General features: G+C 42.9%; 1 protein-coding gene across 2 annotated transcripts in view; it reads left to right on the plus strand.

Annotated features, from left to right (window-relative positions):
• The window catches only part of LOC138983842 (NFX1-type zinc finger-containing protein 1-like), a 34915-nt gene that overhangs the window by 9401 nt on the left and 5826 nt on the right, over positions 1 to 19688 (plus strand). For both annotated transcript variants that reach the window (XM_070357181.1, XM_070357182.1), the window contains exons 7-20: positions 484 to 620; positions 1044 to 1262; positions 1729 to 1968; positions 6308 to 6522; positions 7089 to 7313; positions 7959 to 8245; positions 9925 to 10118; positions 10892 to 11155; positions 13104 to 13339; positions 14570 to 14707; positions 16053 to 16184; positions 16483 to 16581; positions 17470 to 17655; positions 18038 to 18230. In XM_070357181.1, coding sequence (XP_070213282.1) covers positions 484 to 620; positions 1044 to 1262; positions 1729 to 1968; positions 6308 to 6522; positions 7089 to 7313; positions 7959 to 8245; positions 9925 to 10118; positions 10892 to 11155; positions 13104 to 13339; positions 14570 to 14707; positions 16053 to 16184; positions 16483 to 16581; positions 17470 to 17655; positions 18038 to 18230 — 2765 coding nt within the window. The remainder of the gene's footprint in view (positions 1 to 483; positions 621 to 1043; positions 1263 to 1728; positions 1969 to 6307; positions 6523 to 7088; positions 7314 to 7958; positions 8246 to 9924; positions 10119 to 10891; positions 11156 to 13103; positions 13340 to 14569; positions 14708 to 16052; positions 16185 to 16482; positions 16582 to 17469; positions 17656 to 18037; positions 18231 to 19688) is intronic.

Here is a 19688-nt window from a genome sequence, read left to right on the forward strand (position 1 = left end):
ATTCTGTTTATCATACATACTGTAATTACGTGTATTTTACTCAAAACGTCCCGCGGTCGAGGCGTCCAAATTGAGTGAGCTTCTTTTGAAATCTCGATCTCTTCCAAAGCCTCGTGCAATCTTTCACGTTAAAGGAAAGAAACGTCACTTTAGAAAGTGTAGTGTGACGTGTTAGTTCTGAAAACTCTTCCAGTGGTTAAACAGCAGGGGCAAAAGTGATTCCATAATGACGTTTGTCTCGGTGACTTTGGCATCATAAGCAGGTCCCTGCCAGACTAGTTTGACACGACCTCATTTACATGATAAACACACATGTGGTTTGAATGATACTGTTATCTCATGAAAGGTCTCTCTCACGTATGCAGGATGAATGTATAAATGTCACGAGAAGAAACCTGCCATTTTGGATTTAGATTCTATCTGTTTATAGAATCTAAATTCAAAATGAATGAAATGAAACATAACATAACTTCTACCCTACAGGTCAGAAGATTGAAGTCGCCAAGCGCGAGATTCTTCACGAAGACATGCTAAGACCCTACATGCTGGACAAGCACTATGAGGGACTGCAGAGCGCCAGGCAATACCTGTTGCAGCAACACGGGCAGTTTGAGGAACAGGTAAGCATAGCACTTTGTCAGATATTGAGCTTTAGTCGCACATGTCGCCTATTTTGCGATGCGGCGAGTCGATTTTACGATAGATTATTTTTGGACTCACCTGAGTAATCTGTGAGTCTTACCAATGAGCAGTGTCCGTCCGTATGGGCGGCTGGCTCGTCCGTAAACAAAAACCTGAACGTTGAGGTTATCTCACACCCATCGCCAGTGACTAGCCGAGAATGTCACATGACAGAGTTTGCCTCAATAAAAGCCAGAGCATGCACTCTTTTACAACCCATACAAACCAGACAGACCCCCACCGAAACAAATCTGTCTGCGATTTGGAAGCTATCTACATCGTACTAGAAAGTAAGTCCGTGTGTCCTTTTGAAATTAATTCCGGTGTGCATTTCTCTGATGTTTTCTTGGCTTACCCACCAGGGCAAAACTAAAAAGAAAGTGTTCTGCATTCCGGAGTGGCTTGGGATCGGAGCTGTGCTGCAAAACAGTCACGTGACTGCCCAAGACCTGGAGACCCTGGACGCTGAACTTGGGGAGGATGACGTGGAGATAGAGGGAGAGATTCAGGCCTTGGAGGAACACAACAAGCTGGACACTGGAGAAACCTCTGGGGACCAACAACTCAGGAAGGAGAAAGAGGTAAGACTTGACAAAACATCACATTGCAAGAACAGACGTGACAAGAGAAGACGAGACAAGACAAGACATGACAAGACAAGTCAAGACTGGACAAGATGGTAATATAAATAGAAACAAATACCAGGCAAGACATGGCAATGAAAGACAAGGCAATGCAAAACGGAACAAGACAAGACAAGACAAGACAAGACAAGACTAGACAATGCTGGAATACAAAAAGACACTACCAGGCAAGACAAAGCAATGAAAGACAGGGCAAGGCATGACAAACACCCACCCACCCCCCACCCCCCACCCTACTCCAATCTACCCCGCCTCACACACGCAATGAAATTGGATATCAGACGATTTATTGAATACAATACTAAGCCCAATACGAAACGGGTATGAGCAGAAAAAACCGAAACACATAATTAGCGTCAAAATTAGCTTGATTCCAAGGCATACAATCACATTTTATTGACAGAGTGAGAAGAAGAAGGCACATGCACGGGAGCGCGCATCCTACCTTGCCCTTGACCTTTCTGGACTGAACCAAGCACGCGACATGGAGGAGCAAGCAGCTAAGGGAGGAGGAGGAGGAGGAGGAGGAGGAGGAGGAGGTGGAAGATTCCAGATACCAACGAAACAGTGGAAGAAGCTGAAACGCAAACTGAGACGAAACGTGGAGCAGGGAGACCGAATGACCGAGGCAGAAGAAATACGGGTAGGTTGTTGTTAATCTCATGGGACGACTATGGATCAGAGCTATTGGGTGTTATAATCAAGAAATTGATCCAACTGGGTATATCTGTGGGTATGAATTCACTGCTTTATGGCGTGTTCAACTTTGAAATTTGGCGATATCTTGGAAACAAAATAATTGAGATGCACCAAACTTGCAAAACCCTTCGAAAACGGCAAGTTGAGCTTCAAAACGTGGTAGTTGTTTATTTACCGTTATGTAAATGGCACATCCATACCAAACGGCAGACGAATGTTGTAGAACATCACCATGGGTATCCCCTCAAACCACACCCCCCCCCCACCAAAAAAACCCCACCCCACCTCCTAGCTGCACGTATATTACGGACGTGAGATTTAGATTCGATTAAAGGGATGCTGATTACCATTAAATTTATGTCTGCGACAAAACTATCATTGGTACACCGAGTCTCCTGATAGCATCAATAAGTCCTTGCACGCCCTTGAACTTCAAAGCAAGTAATTCAATGCGAAACAGAGAAATCCGTGTTCCCTGGGTCCAACGTTTAGTTTAAGGAGTGATGCATACTACGTTAAATGAACGTGTGCTTTCATACGTGACCCCTTGAATACCTTGGGCTCGGAACCGGCACGGTTGGTCTAGTGGTAAGGCGTCCGACCCGTGGTCGGGAGGTCGTGGGTTCGAACCCCGGCCGGGTCATACCTAAGACTTTAAAATTGGCAATCTAGTGGCTGCTCCGCCTGGCGTCTGGCATTATGGGGTTAGTGCTAGGACTGGTTAGTCCGGTGTCAAAATAATGTGACTGGGTGAGACATGAAGCCTGTGCTTTGACTTCTGTCTTGTGTGTGGCGCACGTTATATGTCAAAGCAGCACCGCCCTGATATGGCCCTTCGTGGACGGCTGGGCGTTAAGCAAACAAACAAACAAACAAACAAACCTTGCCTCGGGTCAACTGCTGGCATCAAGTTATTGTACCCAGTGGATAGACACTGTATTCACTATATTATTTGAAAGGGTATTAGTCTTAACACAGGGTTTGCCTGTTTGCCACTTTATTTCTTGTTTTAAACCCTGTCTTACATCTTTATTTGATTTCAAATCTTAATGATTTTATGTGAGTGCTGTTTATTTTGTCTGTATGATGAGTGCTGTGTAATTGCCGGATATTTTATGTAAGGGATAGCCACAGCTACACATTTGTATTGTGCGAATATGTCCAGATGATATGCAGAGTGTTTCAAAAAGCAAAAAAAGACACTAATTCAAAAGCCGGAAAATCATAATGACAGATTAAAACAAATCTGAAATGTGGAGGCACCAATTTCTTTTGTGCAGTGAAAGAGTGTAAATGCTGTTTTTAGTCATAACTTTTGACAAAACTTTAGCAAGCGCATGTGAGAGCTGAACGTCAGATCAGCCGTTCTAGTGTTGAGGCCTACGCTTTGGACGATACGTGGTTAAGTTGTGTCTACTGGTAGGACTCTACTTGTAATCCATTACCCCTCTTCTTTTCATCTGTAAACTAGTGCGGTTGTACATTTATCGTATACCCCTAGCAACAAGACAAATACACACCTAGACACCAGAGTGAGACAACGAAAGCACAGGGTTGCACTCATGACATGTGTGGACTAGGTTTTCGCGACTAAAAAGTTAAACACGTTCAACTGTGAATAGCAAAATAACACTGAAGCTCGCATTTTACATGATTGACAAACTTAAGGTGACTGTTTGAAATCGAATGAGATTCGGTGTATATGATATGCATATAGTCTCGGTGGTTTCCCTTGACTGCTGAAAGAATTGAGTTAAGAAATTACATTTAACAAAATCATAATATGCGAGGTACAGCAATAAGACAAAATCTGACAAAATAGTCTCCAGGGGAGGCAACCATCTTGCTACACATCAAAGGGCAATATACAGCGGTTGTTTCCCTTGTAATAATATTGATTTTTTTTATCATTGTAAAAAAATTTACCTCATACGTATTGTGGCAGTGAAGGGGTTAAATCACACATTTCCCAGTTTGCATTCCTGCTACAGAGGTTGTAGCCGGAGAGTAAGAGAGCCGGAATGGCACAGTGATCAGCGTGCTTGCCTCTCCCGCTGGGAGTCGTGTGTTCGATCCCTACCCCGATTTTTCCGAGCGCTCTCCAGACCTCCATGCTGAAAATGGATAACTGACCCTATTCAGGGCCGGGGATGGCTAAGGCAGCGAGGGAGAACAGTGGTCATCGCCCTAAAAAAGCTGGCCCGAAAGTAGTTGAGATCAGTAACATCTCGCTCCCCTTACGACCAAAAGTGGCCATGGGACTACCTTGACCTTTTTACAGGCTGTAGAGATCTCTGACATCTCGCTGCCCTTACGACCAAAAATGTTTATAGGACTAAGTTTACCTTGACCTTTTTACAGGCTGTAGAGATCTCTGACATCTCGCTGCCCTTACGACCAAAAATGTTTATAGGACTAAGTTTACCTTGACCTTTTTACAGGCTGTAGAGATCTCTGACATCTCGCTGCCCTTTCGACCAAAAATGTTTATAGGACTAAGTTTACCTTGACCTTTTTACAGGCTGTAGAGATCTCTAACATCTTGCTGCCCTAACGACCAAAAATGTTTATAGGACTAAGTTTACCTTGACCTTTTTACAGGCTGTAGAGATCTCTGACATCTCGCTGCCCTTGCGACCAAAAATGTTTATAGGACTAAGTTTACCTTGACCTTTTTACAGGCTGTAGAGATCTCTGACATCTCGCTGCCCTTACGACCAAAAATGTTTATAGGACTAAGTTTACCTTGACCTTTTTACAGGCTGTAGAGATCTCTGACATCTCGCTGCCCTTACGACCAAAAATGTTTATAGGACTAAGTTTACCTTGACCTTTTTACAGGCTGTAGAGATCTCTGACATCTCGCTTCCCTTACGACCAAAAATGTTTATAGGACTAAGTTTACCTTGACCTTTTTACAGGCTGTAGAGATCTCTAACATCTCGCTGCCCTTACGACCAAAAATGTTTATAGGACTAAGTTTACCTTGACCCTTTTACAGGCTGTAGAGATCTCTGACATCTCGCTGCCCTTGCGACCAAAAATGTTTATAGGACTAAGTTTTCCTTGACCTTTTTACAGGCTGTAGAGATCTCTGACATCTCGCTGCCCTTTCGACCAAAAATGTTTATAGGACTAAGTTTACCTTGACCTTTTTACAGGCTGTAGAGATCTCTGACATCTCGCTGCCCTTACGACCAAACATGTTTATAGGACTAAGTTTACCTTGACCTTTTTACAGGCTGTAGAGATCTCTGACATCTCGCTGCCCTTACGACCAAAAATGTTTATAGGACTAAGTTTACCTTGACCTTTTTACAGGCTGAAGAGATCTCTGACATCTCGCTGCCCTTACGACCAAAAATGTTTATAGGACTAAGTTTACCTTGACCTTTTTACAGGCTGTAGAGATCTCTGACATCTCGCTGCCCTTACGACCAAAAATGTTTATAGGACTAAGTTTACCTTGACATTTTTATTATTATTATTATGGTGAGCTTATATAGCGCGAACCACAATTAACTGTGCTCTCCGCGCTTTACATATTAATTTCTGCCGTGTGAAATGGAATTTTTTTTACAGACAGACAGACAAACAAACATTTTTTACACACAATATATAACGCATTCACATCGACCAGCAAACCTCAAGCCTGTTAGGCGAGCATTCACCTTTCGCGGCCTTTATTCCAAGTCACACGGGTATTTGATGGACATTTTTATCTATGCCTATACAATTTTGCCAGGAAAGACCCTTTTGTCAATCGTGGGATCTTTAACGTGCACACCCCAATATAGTGTACACGAAGGGACCTCGGTTTTTCGTCTCATCCAAAAGACTAGCACTTGAACCCACCATCTAGGTTAGGAAAGGGGACTCTACAGGCTGTAGAGATCTCTGACATCTCGCTGCCCTTACGACCAAAAATGTTTATAGGACTAAGTTTACCTTGACCTTTTTACAGGCTGTAGAGATCTCTGACATCTCGCTGCCCTTACGACCAAAAATGTTTATAGGACTAAGTTTACCTTGACCTTTTTACAGGCTGTAGAGATCTCTGACATCTCGCTGCCCTTACGACCAAAAATGTTTATAGGACTAAGTTTACCTTGACCTTTTTACAGGCTGTAGAGATCTCTGACATCTCGCTGCCCTTACGACCAAAAATGTTTATAGGACTAAGTTTACCTTTACCTTTTTACAGGCTGTAGAGATCTCTAACATCCCACTCCCTTTACGCAACAATGGTTATAAGACTTGCTCTTACCTTTACCTTTTTACAGGTTGCAGACGTGTGGCGACTGGAGAATGCGGACAGATGGAAGCTGTACCGTCGTTGGACCCACAACCTGTGTCAGGCCATGCAGACAGAGATGGCGGAGAAAGAACGTCTGTATGATGAGCTCGCCCGCAGGCATAAAGAAACGCTGCTACAAGAGGACAAGCATGTTTTGAAAACCGCGACCGTTATCGCCATGACCACCACTGGCGCTGCAAAGTACGTAATGCTAGATTATAAGCAGGGGAGCTAGTCTGCACGGATGAAGTAGTGACAAATTGCTTGTTTGTTCATAGACAGTCATTGATGTAATTTGGCCACAACATCCTCAACTACGTACTGTGATGTGTTGTCGGATATAATTAATTTTATTGTACGTTATTTGTATTGTTGACCAAAATACATGTATGGCATTTTGCTCAGATCGAGATTCATTGCTCTCCGATACCGACCTAGTGGAGTATTTACGTATCTATTCATTTTACATAGAGTTCCTTTTATTTTTTACTATTGAACGCACACAACATGCACTATTATGTTGTCTGGGTCAACTGCTTAAATATCAGTTTTAGTCCACTTCAGCCGTCACATTGCCCAAAGAAGGAAAAGCCAGTGTTCAATCTATACATTGCTTGTTATTTGATTCGATCTACAGATCTTCATATGTTATAATGTATCGAGCCAACGGAGTCTAGTTGTTGCTGCTTCTGTTTTGTAACTTATCCAGTAGCAGTCTTTTAGTGCAACATGTTGTATTCTGTGTTCTGTACTTCACTCTACCAAAGGTACCAGTCTATTCTCGAGGAGGTCAAACCCAAAGTCATTGTGGTGGAGGAGGCAGCGGAAGTACTTGAAGGCCACGTGATCACGACCTTGAGCCAGGACTGCCAGCACTTGATTCTGATTGGTGACCACAAGCAGCTGAGACCCAGCCCGAACGTCTTCTCCCTGGCTCGGAAGTACAACCTGGAGTTGTCTCTCTTTGAGCGCATGATCAACAACGGACTGAAGTAAGATCCGCGAGGAATTTCACAGAAATGACTGATACTGCCGGGCTCTTGTTTGACTATTTCCAATTTGCGTCATATATCCTTGTCCACTCGTTCGTGTCTTTCTTGTGTATATTCGCGCATTTATAGAGTTCCAATTTAAACCTCTAGCCAAAAACAAGCTCTCTGCCATTGCATCTCTCGTTAGAAGTCTTTCATGTCGATATTCATAGCTGACATCCTTTCAGATTAAATTGTTTGGGCCGTTGATAGAAGTATCCGATGTGACTGTGTTCCCATCTCTTCAAAAAGTGTGCCAGTTTGTTTTGTCTGGTCCGAACAGTTGCTATTTCAAAGACTCTCACAGGAATATTTGTTTCTGAAACCGCTTTCAATCTGCCTGGTAGTAATGCATATCTGTACAATACTTGTGTATTTTGTTTGATGTTTGGCATTGTTGTTGTTGTTTCTGGCTAGAGGTTTAAATAGTAACTGTACAAATGCGATAGTAAACATACAAAAGAAAACAAAATCTTTTTTTTTAACAGTCAGATTATAGAATTGTATTGAATTGAATATAATTGTATTGAAGTTTAATATGCAAACACGGTTCTAGGAAAGAAGGACACTTTAAAGGGTAGTGGTAATGTACCTCTCTCCTCGCAGATGCGTCACACTCGGCTGGCAGCATCGCATGCGTCCTGAGATCGCCACCCTGGTGAAACCCATCTACCCGGATCTGAAGAACCACCCATCGGTTGACGCTTACGAAGCCGTTAAAGGGGTGTCCTCCAACCTGTTCTTCATTGACCATACCCAGCCTGAAGTTCATGATGACGAGTCCAAGAGCCATTCCAACGTCTATGAGGCGGTGTACATTGCTCGGCTGTGTAGCTATCTGTTGAAACAGGGATATGCTCCGTCCAGAATTACCGTCCTAACTACCTACTCAGGTGAGAAAATCCGTTGTTCAACTGCTAGGATATGTGTAATGAAGCTATAGAATGTTGACATACTATGAATATTTTATGTTGCGACTGTTACAAGCATGAGATCAGTTTATTGTCTACTCTGATATCCTGTATTAGAATTTAGTTGCTAACATGTCTGTGATGATCCTTGCAGGCTTGTTGTAATTGCTTCGTGCCACGGATACTTTATCATCCCACATATCTCTCTCTTTGTGCTCAGTTTGTATTCAGGTCTTGCAGGTTTTCTGTTTATTTTCCCCCACGCTTGTGTGTGTTTGTTGTTTGTTGTTTAAAAAATAAATCAGTCCAATTTTTCTCTCCAGCTTGATGTTTACATCTGGTCTCCGAAGACACCAAAAAAAGGAATATAATTATGTGTGTAATCTTGTGCTTTTCACCATCCCGCTGTACTCCAAAGAAAGAACGATGCAATATAATTATATTAGAGAAAGGAGGGAGAAAAACTCAGTCTTTGTTATTTGTTCGCGCGCGTATCTCCAGACTCGGACTCAAGACGCAGGGATCTATTTATGCCGTGTGAGATGGAATTTTTTACACAATACATCACGCATTCACATCGACCATTTCGGCGCATATCCTACTTTTCACGGCCCATTATTCTAAGTCACACGGGTATTTTGGTGGACATTTTTTTTTTATCTATGCCAATACAATTTTGCCAGGAAAGACCCTTTTGTCAATCGTGGGATCTTTAACGTGCACACCCCCAATGTAGTGTACACGACGGGACCTCGGTTTTTTGTCTCATCCGAAAGGCTAGCACTTGAAAGACTTGTTGGTACAATGGAACCCCGACCCCCTCCCCTGCCTCTTCCAAGACTTCACATATTTTAAGACCTTGTTGGCTCACGTAAGTGGAGCCTATGCGATGATAAACTTTGTCTGTCTGTGCGTGTGTATGTGTGTGTGTATGTGATAGAAACTTTAACATTTGAAGACGTCACATTATGGCGTAAGAGGGTTAGACGTCACGCGAAGGAATTACTGAAAGTCTCGGTCATTGTTATTTTGAGCGGGCCGAGACTAGTTGGCAGTCGTGTCCCTGTATGCAGACAGACAGATCTAGATCTAGTGTCTCGCTTTCTTGCACGGTGTCACCTATGCTAAAGCCTGTCCTTAATTGGACGAAGTCGACTACGCGTAGCTCACTTCGCGAAGCTACCGGAACTAGACTTCGTCGCAGTCCAAGGGAAGGCACTATGTGTGTGTGTGTGTATGTGTGACGGAGTGATTGAGTTTGTGTTACTGTTTGTCGATTTCTTACGTGAGCCTTGAAGGCTTCGCCTCTTGTTTTCTCAAATATTTTGTTAATAACTTCTGTAAATGTACCCCATTTGGGAACATTCATAGACTCTCTCCTTTGTTAGACCAGATTTTGTAATATTTTGAGAGGTCTTCAAAGGAGTAGAGGAGGGGGAGAGGGGGAGGGGGGGGCGGCGCCTGTTTATTTTTATTTTTATACTTCCTCCCTTTTAAGACCTTGTTTTCTCAGATATTCTGTTCACAACCTCTGTAAATTTACCCCCCATAAGGATTACAAAAAAATCCCTTTTATTTCGGACCTGATTTTCTCAGATTGTTGAGGTCTCAAAGGTGGGGTATGATGTGAATCTATCGCTGTCCTCACTTGCTGTCTTCAGGCCAGCTGTACCAGCTGAAGCAGCTGGTGCCGAAGAAGAGCGAGTTTGAAGACGTCCGCGTGACAGTGGTAGACAACTTCCAGGGCGAGGAGAACGACATCATACTTCTCTCCCTTGTCAGAAGCAACGAGGACGGCAGCATCGGCTTTCTCAAGATTGAGAACAGAGTCTGTGTGGCTTTGTCACGCGCCAAGGTTAACACTCTTTATTTTAGTTCATGTTATTTGTTTATCATTGGTCGAGTTTAGAGTCTTTAGATAAACCCTATTTAAGGTCAAGTTTCTTACGGATTTAAGTTTCTAATCTCGACTAATGCATACCGGCCCTGGTAAACATTTTTTATCATTGGCGCTTTCTTTTATTTTTGTCATGGCGCTTATCAGTTTTCATCAGCGATGCCGTCGACAATCCTGTCTGTAAGCTATTCATTTCCATCATCAAGGTTATATAACATTATTCTTGCCACTACATTATTATCATGGTTGCCAGCTTTGCTTTATTCATTTCCATCGACAAACCCATCCTCTCATTCTTAATAATAATAATAATAATAATAATAATGAGAGCTCATATAGCGCGAACCACAGTGAACTGTGCTCTCCGCGCTTTTCATATTAACTATGAATAAAAACCATACTTATTTAAACATCAAATACATATACATTATAACAAAAATAACGTAACAATAAACTTACAGCGCCACACATTTTCCCCTTATGGACAATACCATGGAATAGATGCACAACTCACAATAAATCATATACAATGAAAAATATCTTTGAAGTGATCATTTTCATCATCAAACCCATCCTCATTCTTTTTTCTGAGTTTACCAGTTTCTTCACCACTGCCACATTCGCCCGTAGCTCATTGCAGGTGGCTTGATGTCGACTTGTTTTCACATGTTGACGGTTCAATGTGAATTGCTAAAATCTTCTGATCATACTCAGTATTTTCCACTTCACAGATGGGTCTCTACGTAATCGGTAACTTCGACCTACTGAGTGCAGAGAGCAACTTGTGGCAGACCATTACAGCGGGCATGAGAAAGGACAACAAGATTGGAGAGGCCCTGAACCTGTATTGTCAAAACCACCCTGAGGACGAGGGCCTGGTCATCAGGACACCGGAAGACTTCGGGAGATCCCCGGAGGGAGGGTGTATGAAACCATGCACAGCCCGTCTCGACTGCGGTCACGTGTGCAGGAAAATATGTCACCCCTACGACATGGTAAGACTAGATAAAATAAGACTAGGGAAAACAAGACAATAGAAGACATGACAGGACAATTAGGACAGATGGTTATGAAACATTATGAACATTCAAATTTATACGCATAATTTCACGTTTAAATCAAAAGAAAACACCAGAAACCAGGTTAGGTACGTTTAAATCAATATTTCGGCATGCAACTTCTTCGGGATGGTATGGAAAGAATGGAATGACAGCAGGTGATATACAGTGTAATGAATTGTTATGATGAGTAATGACGTCCTAATATTTCACGTTCTTTTTTATGTGAGTGACATTCACACAGGTGATATAACGATAGTGCCTTTTCCACTTCAATCGAAACATATATACAGTTTTGTTGTGTTTGACGTTGAAATAATATGTGGAGTTTGTTTGTTTGTTTGCTTAACGCCCAGTCCACCACGAAGGGTGATATCAGGGCGGTGCTGCTTTGACATTTAACGTGCGCCACACACAAGACAGAAGTCGCAGCACAGGCTTCATGTCTCACCCAGGCACATTATTCTGACATCGGACCAACCAGTCCTAGCACTAAGCCCATAATGCCAGACGCCAGGCGGAGCAGATACTAGATTGCCAATTTTAAGGTCTTAGGTATGACGCGGCCGGGGTTCGAACCCACGACCTCCCGCTCACTGGGCGGACGCCTTACCACTAGGCCACCGAATATGTGGAGCGGAAGCCAAGTTTAAGTTATAGACTTCAGTGGAAAAGTAAGTTAACTGAGTGTCAAGACAAAAGATACTGATATGCCGAGCTTGTTTTCAGCTTGGCAGAAGTGTAACGCAACGAACTGCCTTCAACTTCCAAAGGCTGCCGAAACTTCTTTGTACATTTCCGTAAAAGTTGCAGAAGAAAATAAATCCTGAAATTGTCAATGTTACAGGATTCGTCCAGTTAAAGGCACAGTAAGCCTCCCGTAAACCATTACAGATACTGTCAGGCTTTTACACACAGTACAAACACCCTTTCATTTAAACACTCACCGCTTGAGAACATACTAGGTGCCCTCCGTAAAGAGCGAGCAATTTTCAAAGAATTTATTTTTGCGTGGTTTATCTTACCCCTAAGCCATCGATCGTGAACCCGTGTGATCCAGTTTCCCTTTTTCACAATGCAGTCGTCAGTTTGTAATTTGAATGCGGCTCGCTGTGAGCTTATCTGCAATAGCACGTTATTATGTACCTCTGACTATGCACGAAACAAACGGATGTGGTTCACAAGAACTCTAGCGATGGCTTTTGACTGTTCAGAGGAACTGGCGATAGACATAAACCGTCGTCTGCTACGAGAACCACGACCTTGCTTGACCCTGCTTCCGGGCTTTTCTTTTTTCAAACTTTCAAAACTTCGAATTGTATTGATCTTGTCTTGATGAAAAACATATTTTTTTATGATTTAAGAATGTTTGTGTAACAAGCTGTCAATTTAGTATTTAGATTTTAAAAGTTAGGTCTAGCGCCAAAACGCACCACGGTCCGATTGTGTGAGGAGACAATCCGCAAAATGTATTCTTTGAAAATTGCTTGCTCTTTACGTAGGACACCTAGGATGTTCCCGTTTCCGTCGCGATATAACCTTGAACGGTTGAAAACGACGTTAAACACCAAATAAAGAAAGAAAGATGTTCCCGTTTGGTGAGCGTTCAAATGGAAGGGTGTTTGTACTGTGTGTAAAAGCCTGACAGTATCTGTGATGGTTTACGGGAGGCTTACTGTGCCTTTAATATTCCTAGAATATTAATTCTTTATTGGTTGAAATATTTATTGACTTATGCTACTCGGTGTACGCAAATCGTGTTTCTTACTCTTCCTTTGGATCTTTGCCTATTCCGGTCTGTGAGGACGTTGGTTGCCAGTGTTTGCTATTGTGGACCGGCAAAAGTTGCAGAAGTAAATAAATCCTGACATTGTCCATGTTACAGGATCACGAGGAATACAAGTGCAAGATGAAGTGCGAGAGAAGGATGGACTGCGAGTTCAAACACCGCTGCTGGAAACTGTGCCACGAGGAGTGTGGGAAATGTCAGGTCAAGGTACAGAAGGTGATTCCCAAGTGCAGTCACGTGCAGTGGGTGCCGTGCTCGAAGGACCCTTGTGACTTCATCTGCCAAGAGGACTGCGAAGCTGTGCTGATCTGCGGACACAAATGTGGCGATCTGTGAGTCTTAGAATGTCAAGCTGAGAGCGGGGCGGGGATGTAGCTCAGTTGGTAGCGCGCTGGCTTTGTAGCCAGTTGGTCGCTATCAGCGTGGGTTCGATCCCCATGTTCGGCGAGAGATTTATTTCTCGGAGTCAACTTTGTGCAGACTCTCTTCGGTGTCCGAACACCCCCGTGTGCACACATGCGCACGAAAAAGATCCCACGTTCACAGCGAAAGTCTCAGGGCTTGGAAAACACGAAGACACGCATGCATCATCTCTCGTCTCTGATTATCATGATCGTATTTCGATACTTTGACGAGACAAACCCAATGCTGGTGTGTCGAAGAAGACAGCCACAGCGGGCTTGTTCGAATCAAAGTATCACACCATATCCTCAGCGTATTACCAATACCTTGTCCCAATATAGACCAGTTGGTCTAAGAGGACGTTAAACCCTAATAGTCAGTCAAGCTGAGAGCACAGTTGTACGCGGGTACGCAAATATGCACATAATTATAATCACGCTCGCGCAATCACAAACAGACACACACGCGCGCGCGCGCACGCACGCACTGGCACACACGCACGCACTCACGCACGCACGCATGCACACCCACTATCACGCACACACAACACACAAACATAAAAGCACATAAACACACATACACACACACACACACACACACACACACACACACACACACACACACACACACACACACACACACACACAGATCCTGAAATTTCTAATCAATCCATGAAGTCATTGCTGAAATACAGCGCTTTTTGTCATGCTACCCCTCAAAATGGACGCAAAAAACTATCGTTTTCTTCTGCTCGTGCGCTCCACACCTACATCAGTGGAAATGACATATTACAAGAGATACGCAAGATAGCAAAACAACCTGTTCTGGATAGATAACTGATTTTGCTTTAATCTCGTATGTACAAGTTGCCAAGTAACGCCTATTCTGAATTTTTGTCCATTTTTAGTTGATGCCTGACGTTTTTGTCAGGTCGATTTTGGGGGTACCCTTACTTCGGCGGCGGTCACGTGATACCTATAACAGAAATTTTGATCCGAAAAGTGTGCCAGATAGCCAAGTGGAGGGCCGTTCATCGCATATAAAGTTTGAATAAAATTAAAGGGGAATGAATGTTTTAGTTGGGGTACAAAAATTGGTGCAATATATTTTTTGCACAGTTTATACTGTTGAATAAAAGATGAAAAACGTTTCTTTTTCAGGTGTGGAGAGGCTCACAGATGCTACGAGACAGTGGGCCACAGATGGCCCTGTGGACACGAGGGGGAGGTGTTCTGTGCCAAGAGAGACACGGAGCCCTGTCCTAAACCCTGTGGTCAGGCTTTGGCCTGTGGGCATAGGTCAGGTTTTAAATTTTTTTTTAATATTTTTTTTTTACCTCAGTTGTATGCAGGCTGCTTCAACCCTGAGTTGTTTTGCCTTGGTTTCGTTATTATTGTTTTTGACATCCTTCTTAATTGGTCTTGTTTTTTTCAATAACATCAAGTAGTCAAACAATATTTCTTAACCTCAATTCAAAATCAAACATATAAATTATATCAATTGGCGTACCATACCAATATTTACCAATACGCATTTTAGCAACAATTACCAATTAATTTTCTAAAATAAGTTTCTGTTCAGTCTGCCCGGGAATTTCTTTCTGTGTCATAAGCTCTAATCCCTTCCTTCCTTCCTTTGGCTGACGGGAATTTCTTTCTGTGTCATAAGCTCTAATCCCTTCCTTCCTTCCTTTGGCTGACGGGAATTTCTTTCTGTGTCATAAGCTCTAATCCCTTCCTTCCTTCCTTTGGCTTCTTCTTCTTCTTCTTGTCGATCACTCAGATGGAAACGCCGGTTCTCCGCGCAAATGTTGCCGTGCGCTGTAGGTCGTCCAGACTGCCATAGAGCTTCCCTTGCACCGTGGTCGCCTCCGCCCAGATCTGGCTCCTGAGGCCATCGTGTAGTGGGCAAGTCTGCAGCAGGTGTTCCGTTGTCATGCTGCCTGTTTGACAAGGGCACTGGTCTGACTGGCCAATTCTGAACTTGGTGAAAAGGTGGTGGTTCATTCGGTTGTGGCCTGTCCGCAGCCTGAATATGAGGACCTGCTCAGACCTTGTGACTGACGGGAATTTCTTTCTGTGTCATACTGTAATTCCTTCCTTCCTTCCTCTGGCTGACGGGAATTTCTTTCTGTGTAATAAGCTGTAATCCCTTCCTTCCTTCCTTTGGCTGACGGGAATTTCTTTCTGTGTCATAAGCTCTAATCCCTTCCTTCATCACCTTTGGCTGACGGGAATTTCTTTCTGTGTCATAAGCTCTAATCCCTTCCTTCATCACCTTTGGCTGACGGGAATTTCTTTCTGTGTCATAAGCTCTAATCCCTTCCTTCATCACCTTTGGCTGACGGGAATTTCTTTCTGTGTCATAAGCTCTAATCCCTTCCTTCATCATCTTCGGCTGACGGGAATTTCTTTCTGTGTCATAAGCTCTAATTCCTTCCTTCATCACCTTTGGCTTACGGGAATTTCTTTCTGTGTCATAAACTCTAATCCCTTCCTTCATCACCTTTGGCTGACGGGAATTTCTTTCTGTGTCATAAGCTCTAATCCCTTCCTTCATCATCTTTGGCTGACGAAGACTTTGTCGTGCACCTCAGTCCAGGAATAAAGCAGTTCCTGTATCTTGATCCACGTTTTCTTGTAGGTGCAGGGGCACCTGTACTGGTTGTCATGGAGGACGCCTGCACCAAAACTGCGAGTACAATTGCACCAATACATTGGTGTGCGGACACCCATGCAAGGATAAATGTTCCAGCTGTCCCCCTTGCCAGCACAGGTGGGTTAAAGTGTTTTAAATTACAAGCCAGTTTGTTGTTCAAAATAAAAAACTGTATCTTGTGTCTGAAGAAGACAAAAACTACTGGCTTACGTTACGTTCACGTTTTGTTTTGTCAATAATTAAACGTTCCAACAATATAACTTTCTTGGGTTTTTTATTCAGAACTTTGGAACGTTGGCTGTCTATTTTTAATTTTTTAAATTTTTTTTAATCCCCCTCCCCCCCGAATTCTCGAAATCGCCAGAAACTTGCCCCAAACTGTCATTTCAGTAGTATAGCTCTATTATTTGAACAGATGTGAGAACAGCTGTGTCCACGGCCAATGCCAGAAGAGCTGCGGGCTGCCTTGTGTTCCCTGCACGAGGCCTTGTGACTGGAGGTGTCGGCATCACAGGTATGGATCCAGTTAGGCAAAAAAAAAATAGGTGTGGTTACGGTAACATAGCCAAAAAAAAAGGGTAGGTAGGTAGGCAATCACTTTTTTTTTTAAACGTTTTTTTCTAATGTGTACAAATTAAACCTACTTGACAGGGAAATAAGTGTGCGACACGGGCGCTTTCGCTTTCATTGCGATTTTTGCACTCGTTTTTTTTTTTTTTTTGACAAATGTAATAAAAAGTTATAGGATCGGCCCCTAAAAATAGGGTAGGTCGGGTTACCGTAACCACACCTATTTTTTTTTTAGGCCTTATGTGTCGATTCCACATTTCCCTTTCTTGAGCCAAGTGACGTCAGAGGAATGAGAATCATTTTTAGGTGGCTAGCAGAGACTTCAATAGAGTGCTTTGTTTGTTTTCAGTCGTAAAAAGAGTGAGGAAACAACATTATTGGGTTTTGTATTTTGTTAAAAAAAACAAGTAATGTACAATTAATTCCTATTTGTGCACACAACCTGAAAGATTACCAGAATCTTCTCAAATCAAAAGGACGCGACACAGTCACATGAATACAAAATGGGGGGAAATTCTTGTTTGGCAGTTTGCTGTTTCAGTAACCAAAATTATCGGTGTTTTTTTCTCTCAAAGTGTTGGAAGCGAGATCTTTGTAATGTCGCACACTTCCAGAGTGTGATTACCTCCAGACATGGCCCAAGTCTGGTTGATACTGGTTAGCTTTCAAGGTCACAGTGGGGTCAAGTTTTGGTCAATGAGTAGGAAATTGACATGTTCTTGAGGTTTTTTTTAGGAGCTAGAGCAGCAGAGAATTTTTCCTGACTCATAAGACTTATGGTGAGGATGTATCGTATAGAAGTATTTGTTGTTCTTGTTTCATTTTATTGTAGATGCACCAAGTTGTGTAGTGAACCTTGCGATCGGCCCACGTGCGATCAACCGTGTCTGGAGCGACTGAAGTGTAACCACCATTGCATCGGCCTTTGCGGTGAGCGATGTCCAACACTTTGCCGCATCTGCAATCGTCACACTGTTGACTCCTCCTTGTTCGGGTCGAGAAACAAGCGGAATGCAAGGTTAAACTGATATGATAATAATGATAATTATAATGATGACGATGATGACGATGATGATGATGATGATGATGATGATGATGATAATGACGACGATGATGATCGAGATGGTGATGATTTTTTGTTGATGAGAGATGGTGATGATGATGATGATGATGATGATGATGATTATGATGATGACGACGACGACGACGACGATGAGGCTGATGATTTGTACACAACTGTGCAGTTATGTGTTCTTTACTCATTTAGTAATTTGTTTTTTCATGTAGATGTGAACAGCTGCATGTAGGAGTGTCGTTTTTCACTGCAATTTTCAGCAATGACTGTCTTGTGCGGTCACAGTTTTCTTTATTCATGAAATAATTTGTTATTGCTCCTTCAGATTCGTGCAGCTGGAGGACTGTGAGCACATCGTGGAGGTCAATGCGCTTGACCGGTTGATGACCACGGCCACAGGTTCCCGCGCGGACCGCGTCCAACTGAAGGCCTGTCCACACTGCCAGACCCCCATCCGTCGCAACCTCCGCTACGGAGACATCATCAAGCCTCTACTTAAAAACATAGAAACCAACAAGGTAGGTCGTGACGTCATTATGGCCCAGCTTGCAGACATTGAAACCAACAAGGTAGAGTGAGAGAGAGAGAGAGAGAGAGAGAGAGAGAGAGAGAGAGAGAGAGAGAGAGAGAGAGAGAGAGAGAGAGAGAGAGAGAGAGAGAGAGAGAGAGAGAGCATAATATGCATTTCAATCAAGAAGCAACAAGGCGTATCTGAGCTAACATAGTTTTCTGTTGCTAATCTCATCATTATTTAATGTTTACTCCAAAGAAGTCAATACACAAGTGAAATGTTTTTCTCTCCGGTGAAACGTTCCAATAACTGACCTTTCTGTCTTGTTTCAAAAAAAAAGTAAACAAGTCGCGTGATGCGATATAAAAACATTTAGTCAATCTTTAGGCAACAAATTAAAAGATCAAAAACCAGTCATCGCCGAGACTGCATTCAGATAGTCTCGGCTAAACTTCCCCGAAGACCGAGACGGGTCACGCTCGTCTACGCGAAGAATGCGAACATTATACTCGATCTATTTTCTTTAATTCTGAGTTCGTTTTTCAAGTAAACATAACATATCTATATATTTTTGAATTCAGGAGAAGATGAGGAATCTGTAAGGGAAAAATCGTTTTTGATGACAACTTTAATGAGCAAACTAATTAACTAATTGTTAAGCTTCCGAGCTGAAATGCAATCCCGAAGTCCGGACTGAGTCAAGACTGCTTGACCGAAATTTCATTCAATTTGGTTGACAAATGAGAACGTGACAGTGCCGCCTCGAATATCACTAAAAGCCGGATATGACGTCATCAAATACATTTATCGAAAACAGGGAAAAAACGTCTGTGGATATTATACCCAGGAACTCTCATGTCAAGTTTCATGAAGATCGGTCAAGTAGTTTTGTCTGAATCGCTCTACACATACACACACACACAGGCACACACGCATACACCACGACCCTCTTCTCGATTCCCCGTCTATGTTAAAACATTTAGTCAAAATTGACTAAATGTAAAAAACAAGAATGGTAGGTAATGAGCGCTTCTGGGGTGATAACGCAAGACAACTCCTGTGATCTTGCCGCGAGGTGGCGCCAGTTACCAGCCGAAAGAAAGAAGGGGCATAACCTCACCAGAACCGACCATTGTCTGTTTACCGTATAAAATGCACGACTTGCACACGAACTGTTACCAAAACCGATATGCTATTTGGGACAAATGCAAGTTTTTTATTCTTTCTCGTGTAATCTTGCTGCGAGGTGGCGCCAGTTACCAGCCGAAAGAAAGAGGGGGCATAACCTCACCAGAACCGCCCATTGGAGCGTTTATTATAGACACAAGAAAACGTTATATTTACTAGTACGTCGACCCAAAGGTCTTTGAAGTAGGACAGTCTGTCTAGACACTTCAGAAACAGATAATGAACTTATCTCAAGAACGTGTTGCTACCCGCTTGCATTTTGTTTTGTCAATAACAA

Source organism: Littorina saxatilis, linkage group LG13, assembly GCF_037325665.1.
Source record: "Littorina saxatilis isolate snail1 linkage group LG13, US_GU_Lsax_2.0, whole genome shotgun sequence".
NCBI lineage: Eukaryota > Metazoa > Mollusca > Gastropoda > Littorinimorpha > Littorinidae > Littorina > Littorina saxatilis.